The following is a 7,671-nucleotide window of genomic DNA, read 5'->3' as shown; positions in this document are numbered from 1 at the left end:
CAAATATCTATGCTTCTAAGACCTGCGTCTGTCATGGGCGGTCGAAGGGAGTGCGCCACGGGCTGTTGCGTTGCTGCCAGGCTGCCGTTGAGGTGGCGGAGAAGAAGAGTACTACGGTGGTGAAGAATGGTAATGATTCTCTCGAGATATGCAGAGTGCTCAATGGCATGTGGCAAACCAGCGGCGGATGGGGCAGAATCGACCGAGACGACGCCGTTGAGGCTATGCTTAGCTATGCTGATGCCGGTCTTTCCACCTTTGACATGGCTGACCACTGTATGACATTTTACTGCTCTTGATTTGTTACTTTCCCCCTTTGTCATCTTCCTCGAAGCCCGAAGCTCTGCGTGCAACTTGTTTGAGTCCATGTGTTGTGGATTCATGAACCCTAACTGAGGGGCGAAAAGAATGAATGGGGTTATCTAGTGTACCTTTCTTCCTCCCATTGAACGAACACATTGCCATTTTTTTGGAATAATTTAAACATTGAATTGAATATGGTTTAACCCCTTCCACTCTAGTCAGAGATAATCTTGTTTTAAATGGCATTTTGGGAGCCAACATTTTGGGATTTATGTGAAACAAAGTCTTATTGATCGAAAATTTAGGAGTCACGGTCGCAGTCTCATTGTCATGAACATGTAATATGCAACAATATATGGAAAAGTTAGATCACTGATTATTTTCCTATTGAAATACTATATGGAAAAAAACACACGAGCCAGTATCTTTGAACTCCGGAAGCCATATGCTACCACTAAATATCAGATTGAGGTACCATTTCAAACATGAGATATGGGTGCTTCGATTTGATCTAGATAAGGTCTAGGTTCATCAGGCCGTGGATGAACGATGGTCGGAAGGATGATCCATCTTCAAATGCGAAACATTGAATTTCATTTGTATTTTTGGAAACATAAATTGTTGTACAAAATACAATGTTGCTCACTAAATAAAAGTTGTTAGATTCACCTTTGTTAATCAAGGGTATTGAATCAAGAATACCAATTGCAAGGTCATTCCTTGCTTGCTAACTGTGCACGAGGAGAGAGTGTGGGAACGATTCATTAAAAATAACATAGTTGTTAATGGGATTTGACAGACTAAGGCAGAATTGATAGAAACAGGGCAGTCAGAGGCACACTTCGAAATGCTGGTGCTTGGCTTCCTGTTTTGTTTTGGCTGATGCGTCAAAACCACATAATTAAGTAACATTTTGCGGTTTTCAAGGAGTCTCTTTCATGCCACAAAAAGCTCAGTTACAGCACTGTTTACTATACCATATTTGCAGCACGATTCGCTAAGAAATTAGGAGTTCACATATCTTGGTATAAGATAGTTGCAATAGCGATAGCCACATTTCTATGTGAAAGAATATTATAGACTTATCCTCTCTTGTTTTTCACAGATGGACCTGCAGAAGATCTTTATGGTATTTTTATCAATAGAGTACGACGAGAGCGCCCTCCAGAATATTTGGAAAAGGTCAGAGGGTAAGTGTAAAGTGGCAATATTTTGATATTGATGTCATTTCTCTGCAGTTATATGAGTATCAGATTAAATGAGATCCTCCGTAAAATCATGTGTAGAAGAATATTGTTTATAAATTCAGACCATTATAGCAACTCAATTTGTTTTTTTTCCTGCTATGTAGTCTGACTAAATGGGTGCCTCCACCTGTCAAGATGACTAATAGCTACGTTCGCCAAAGTATTGATGTTTCACTTAAGAGAATGGATGTCGCCTCTCTAGATATGCTTCAGTTTCACTGGTGATTGGGTTATACTCTTCTTCTCTCACCGAACTTGCCAAATTATTATCATGAAAATTGACATTCATTGTTGTTTATTTCTGAACCATCTCTATCGTATAATTGAGGGACATCAGGATCAGTTAAGCTTGTTTCCTATGTAACTTTTTCTTTTATTTGCTTCAACTAGGTGGGACTATTCTAATCCTGGCTACCTTGATGCTCTTAAACACCTGACGGATTTAAAAGAAGAAGGTTTATATTCTCACCTGTATCCCGGATTTATAGTATTGCAATTGACTATTGATTGGATTATTAAAGCAATTGGCGCGCAGGTAAGATTAAGACTGTTGCTCTGACTAACTTTGACACGGAGAGGCTACAAAAGATCTTGGAAAATGGGATTCCAGTCGTTAGCAATCAGGTGAGAGAATTTTCTTTGTTGTTTTAAATTTTATTCTTGTTTTTGTGTGTGCTATGTGCGCCACATCCATTGTACTTTATACTTTATTTTTTCAGGTACAACACTCGATTGTGGACATGCGCCCTCAGCAGAAGATGGCTGAGCTTTGTCAGCTTACGGGAGTAAAACTTATAACGTCACTCTCTCTCTCTCTCTCTCTCTATATATATATATATATATATGTATATATATATATGTATATATGTATATGTATATGCATTATTCTTATATCTCTCAATTTTGTTGCTTGATGTAGTTCATTTGTAAAATTTAAATTCTGTCCCTTTCTCGATGTTTTTTCCACGTGGCTTAGAACTTGATCCTGGGAAGTCGTGAATTTTCTAACATAAAAGGGTGAATAAGATTTGTATGTGTAAATGTATCCGTTTAACCGTTTTTACTTTCACAACTGGCTGTTTCTGCATTTTATAGAAGTTACCTAGTCAATACAAATAAGGAAGTAAAATACTTAAAAAGTGCTGTTTAAATATTTTTGCTGTTATGGTTAAAGATGTTTGAGCTTAGTGTTAGCTTATATCTTCGAAGTTTTCATGCCTTGTGGTGCTTTATTGCAGGTATGGAACAGTGATGGGTGGACTACTGTCTGAAAAATTTCTTGACACCAATTTGACCATTCCATTTGCCGGCCCTCCATTAAATACTCCTTCACTGCAGAAATACAAAAGGGTAAGTCACTTTATGGCTAGCTGATTAAAGTCATTTGGAATTTGTGTTTTTGTCGCGAGGAATGACTCACAAAAATGCCCTTGCTAATTTACCACTTAGTGCTTGATGGTTTGTAAAGAAACGTATGAAATGTGTTGTCCATGGTCGATGGATTATGTGAAAACGGATTAGATGTTCCACAAATTTAAATCAAAGGTTAAGTGTTTTTCTCAAGTGGTAAATTGTTCCCTTACTCCAATCGGCAATCGTTCTCTTTAAATCCCTAGAGACCCTGTATGGATACCGACTGTTACAAATTACCGGAGAACGGGATGTTATTATTTTTATTTATTTATGTTGTGCCAAATATATATTTGATAGTGTGTTGACACTTTTTTGCCTAAAACCCATAGATGGTTGATGCTTGGGGAGGATGGAGCCTTTTCCAAGTTCTGCTTCAGACCCTGAAAACTATAGCTTCAAAACATGGAGTTTCTATCCCAACTGTTGCTGTGAAATACATCCTCGACCAGGTCGAAAGCGATAACATCCATTCCCTGCGCTCTTTCATTACTTCTCTTCCGGCATATGAATTGCTTATACTACTTGTATCAATTGCAGCCAGCTGTGGCGGGATCAATGGTTGGTGTGAGACTTGGTCTCTCAGAACACATCAGAGACTGCAATGCTATCTTTTCCCTCGTTCTTGACGAAGATGATGTGAATAGCATACTTGAAGTTTCGAAAAAAGGCAAAGATCTGATGAAATTAATCGGCGACTGTGGGGATGAATATAGACGGGTGTAAGTTGGGTTGCTGGTTTGGCTCTGTCACTTGGAAACACACATATTTAGTATCTGATACATTCTGAGATTATCATTCCAGATAGGGCCGAATTTCACCTGGGATGAAACGCCAGATTATCATGTTGTATGTAGAAAGAGAGGTGCACATTATGTTGAGCTGATAAAATCCACACAAGGAACCCAAATTTTAGTCATGAAATGTACACAATTATAGCAAAATGTCTCCTTTTTTTTTTTTTTTTTTTTTCCCAAATGTATCGACACTAAACAGTAAGCCTTTAAAAAATGTTTTGGTGGCAAGTATTCCTTCTCATTTTAAGGCTTCAATCCCATTTCTGCAGCTCACCTAATCATGATCTGCTATAGTGCATCTACACAATGAATATTGCTTTGTAGTTCGTGCATTTATCCGATTGTAAACATATTTTTTCCCGATGCTTCAATGAGTCAAGAAGTAGCTCGTTAACCAACCATGTTACTATGTTAGCTTGTTAGTCATCGGTTGCTGGAAGGGGGGAAAAGGAAGAAGGAGATGATTTATCTACGCCATAGTCATCTATAACGTATATAAATCAACAGTGCTCTCTCATTGATATTTTTAATTTTATTTTCGCAAATAAAATCAGAAACGATAATTCAAGAAATATTAATCACCTAGTTTTTCATGAAAACTTCTATGAAAAAAAATTAGAATTAAGAGAAAAAATTCAGCAGAATATGAGATTTTTCAGAAATTTCTTTCAAGTTTAAGAGGATTTCTAAATCATTTTCGAAAATTTCTCAATTATTAACTATAAATATTAAATTAAAGTCAGGAGAATTTCTTCACTCTTTCTTCACAAGTTTCCCGACTAAACAAATTTTGATGAATTTACAATTCTAATTATTTCATTTCTAAATAATAAATATTTGTTCGGACTCCGCTCAAGATAATTAGCAATGCTGTCATAAATATAATTATATCTCTTTTTCAAGAACGATAATTCAATATCATAATTCAAAAATAGAGAAATATACAAGGTCGACTGACCCAGAGGTCCATATAATATTACACAAAACGCAGTGAAAAATAGATATCAAAACAATCGCGAAAACATAAAAGACTATGATCTTACTAAAATAAACAGTAGAAAGGCTACTAGATCACTAGACAAAACCAAAGGCTGGCCTAAGTGAAAATATTTATACTGGGTCAGTTTCTAAAAGGAGACCAACACGAGCAGATGCAACTCTATGGCACTGATAAAAACAAAACTTCCTACCTGAGCCGCCTCAATAAAAATTTACAAGGCTAAGAGCTTAAGAAATGAAAGCTTGACGCTTAGAACCTTCAACATTTAATGTTTGTTCTAAAATTCAATCCATTCAGCGATAGATCTATAAACAATCTCTAGTTCAAAGGTCCACTATTGTTCAAATAACCATAAATTCCGAGTTTTCCAAGCCACCATAAAATATAAAGTGAAACATGTAACCTGTCGACATAGTGATGTGCATTTTGGATAGAGCTAATCGTCTTCAACATAAATATAATCATATCGTTCCCCACATTTTTGTTGGTTTGGATCTCAATTCATATAATAAAAGGTTCCGTTTGGACATGTACTTATAACACGTTTTTTATAAAAAGATTTTCAAGAGCTTTTTAGAAAAATATTTTAAAAGTTAATTTAATAATAAATATGTGTTTGAACAAATATTCTATAAAAAATATTTATTTTCAGAGTTTATTCTATAAACATCTAAAAACGTCTCTCAAATAGTCAAATGTTCTTTAAAAATTATACTTGAAGAATGCTAAATATTTTTCAAAAAATTTTACAAATTTTTTATCCAAACGCACACTTTAAGCTTTTTTTTTAGTTATTAAAAATAATTTTTTTTTAAAATATATGTCAAAACGAAACCTACAGCTTTTTTTTTTTTTGGATCAATCCCAAAACAAACCCAGCCCACAAGGACGAGCATCGTGAGATATAAGGCTATGCAAGTAGGCCGAGAAATGGGCTTCAAGACTCAATCGGTCCGGATAATCGGCCCACTTAAATCGAGGGTGCAAAAGCGCGGGAAACATTTCGCCTAGCAGCAGAATGCATGCCCGACTACCTCCCAAAATTCGCTTTCTATCCTCTCAACGTTGTTTCTACGCAAATCCATCTCAGCTCACACTCACCAGGTGATCGGAAGTTGTATTTGGCCAAATTCTGGTGGAAAAGATGAATGGCGGCGATAATTGGAGGAGAGATAGGAAGGATACTCGAATTTCGAAAAAGCAGAAGCTGATTCTTAGCGCGGAGGAGCAGCTTGAATCCAAACTCGGCTTCAATCTCTTCACTGAAGGAGATAAACGCCTCGGATGGCTACTTACTTTCGCTTCTGTTAGTTTCACATTCTTTCCCCAATTTTCCATTTTTTTTTCCTTTCAGCCAATTTTCTCTGATACGAGTTTCTTCAGTATTGATTTTTTAACTTTAACGTGGTTTGTTTTGTTAGTCTTCTTGGGAGGATCAAGAGACACGTAAAGTGTATAGTTGCGTTGATGTTTATTTTGTTTGTCAGGTAACTTGCTGTAGTGATAAGTTCGATCTTGTTTGATTTGGAAGAATTATTCTACTTATTTGTTTGATGTTCGAATCTTTGACTCTAGGATGGTTCAACATTTAAGGCAAAATATAGGTTCCGGCCATATTTTTTTGCGGCCACCAAGGTTAGTGAATTCGGAATTGAGTATCAAAAACTTTGGATTGAATCGTCTGTTTCCCACGCTTGACCGTGTTACGTTATGTGATTATAGGATAAGATGGAAATGGACGTAGAGGCTTATTTGAAAAGGCGATATGAAGGTCAAATTGCAGACATTGAAATTGTGGATAAAGAAGATCTTGATCTGGTGAGGCATCATTTTCTTGGGAGAACTCGATTCAAGCACTGATGATTTCTGCTCTTTATGCTTCTAGAGTCTAAACTTATCGAATAAGTTGAATTCCTTGCAATGCTTTGGGGGATTATTTACTGGTCCTTTTTCTTAATGTCCAGAGGTTAAGTGCGCACCATCAAGTTTTCTCAAAATATTATTTCTGACGCATTTTTCATTTATCCCAGAAAAATCATCTGTCTGGCTTGCACAAATGTTATTTAAAGATCTCTTTTGACACCGTTCAACAATTGATACAAGTGAAAAATGATCTAATGCATGTTGTCGAAAGAAACCGTGCAAAGTTGGATGCTGAGGATGCTTATGAGTCTATATTGACTGGGAAAAGGTAGTCCGCTAATGTTGAACAACTACCTGCAGTTTTTGTTTATAATCAATAATCTCATCATCCATATTGATAGTTTACAGTTGTGCTAAGATCATCTTGCATAATGCTTCATGAGAACTTATTTTCTGAATTTCTGATTGTATTTTAGCAAACAACGACCACAAGATTTCATGGACTGCATTATTGATCTTCGCGAGTACGACGTACCATACCATGTTCGCTTTGCCATTGACAATGGTGATTACTTTCCGCAAAATAAGTTTTCAGGGATCATTTTCATTCTTCCTATAAATTTATAGTCACTGATATATTCCTCTACCTCATTATGTTTTTCTCACCACTTAGATGTAAGATGTGGGCAGTGGTTTGATGTGAGTGTTTCTAGTTCTGGTGTCACAATGGAAAAGAGATCAGATCTATTGCAACGTGCAGAAGTTCACGTCTGTGCTTTTGATATTGAAACCACAAAGCTCCCTTTGAAATTTCCAGATGCTGAATATGATTCAATCATGATGATTTCGTACATGGTTGATGGTCAAGGTTACCTCATCATTAATAGAGAGGTAAACAGAACATAAGTTGACATCTGTTGCCTTGGAGTACCAAATTCTTTATTAACATTTGTTTCTGGAATCCATGATATTCTCCCAGGTTATTTGATCGAATGATTTAATAATTTCTCTTCATTTTTAACAAAACTTGGTCTTATCTAGGGTACACATC

At 36.2% G+C, this 7,671-nt stretch overlaps 2 protein-coding genes across 2 annotated transcripts in view; both read left to right on the top strand.

Moving 5' to 3' along the window:
- LOC140881587 (flagellar radial spoke protein 5) lies at positions 1-4,115 on the top strand. The gene is given in 10 exon segments (XM_073287008.1): positions 1-190; positions 192-276; positions 1,409-1,493; positions 1,655-1,771; positions 1,941-2,005; positions 2,086-2,174; positions 2,270-2,349; positions 2,789-2,900; positions 3,293-3,412; positions 3,501-4,115. Coding segments are annotated over 10 exon segments (981 nt in total). The 5' UTR covers positions 1-148; the 3' UTR covers positions 3,687-4,115.
- A 1,675-nt stretch (positions 4,116-5,790) lies between these two features.
- The window catches only part of LOC140884011 (DNA polymerase epsilon catalytic subunit A-like), a 31,739-nt gene continuing 29,858 nt past the window's right edge, over positions 5,791-7,671 (top strand). Inside the window, exons 1-7 of the mRNA XM_073290671.1 lie at positions 5,791-6,063; positions 6,179-6,244; positions 6,333-6,392; positions 6,480-6,575; positions 6,788-6,948; positions 7,097-7,185; positions 7,294-7,511. Coding sequence (XP_073146772.1) covers positions 5,902-6,063; positions 6,179-6,244; positions 6,333-6,392; positions 6,480-6,575; positions 6,788-6,948; positions 7,097-7,185; positions 7,294-7,511 — 852 coding nt within the window. The 5' untranslated portion in view covers positions 5,791-5,901. The remainder of the gene's footprint in view (positions 6,064-6,178; positions 6,245-6,332; positions 6,393-6,479; positions 6,576-6,787; positions 6,949-7,096; positions 7,186-7,293; positions 7,512-7,671) is intronic.

This window comes from Henckelia pumila, chromosome 2, assembly GCF_033568475.1.
Source record: "Henckelia pumila isolate YLH828 chromosome 2, ASM3356847v2, whole genome shotgun sequence".
NCBI classification, from domain to species: domain Eukaryota; kingdom Viridiplantae; phylum Streptophyta; class Magnoliopsida; order Lamiales; family Gesneriaceae; genus Henckelia; species Henckelia pumila.
This window is presented reverse-complemented; position numbering and strand designations above follow the sequence as displayed.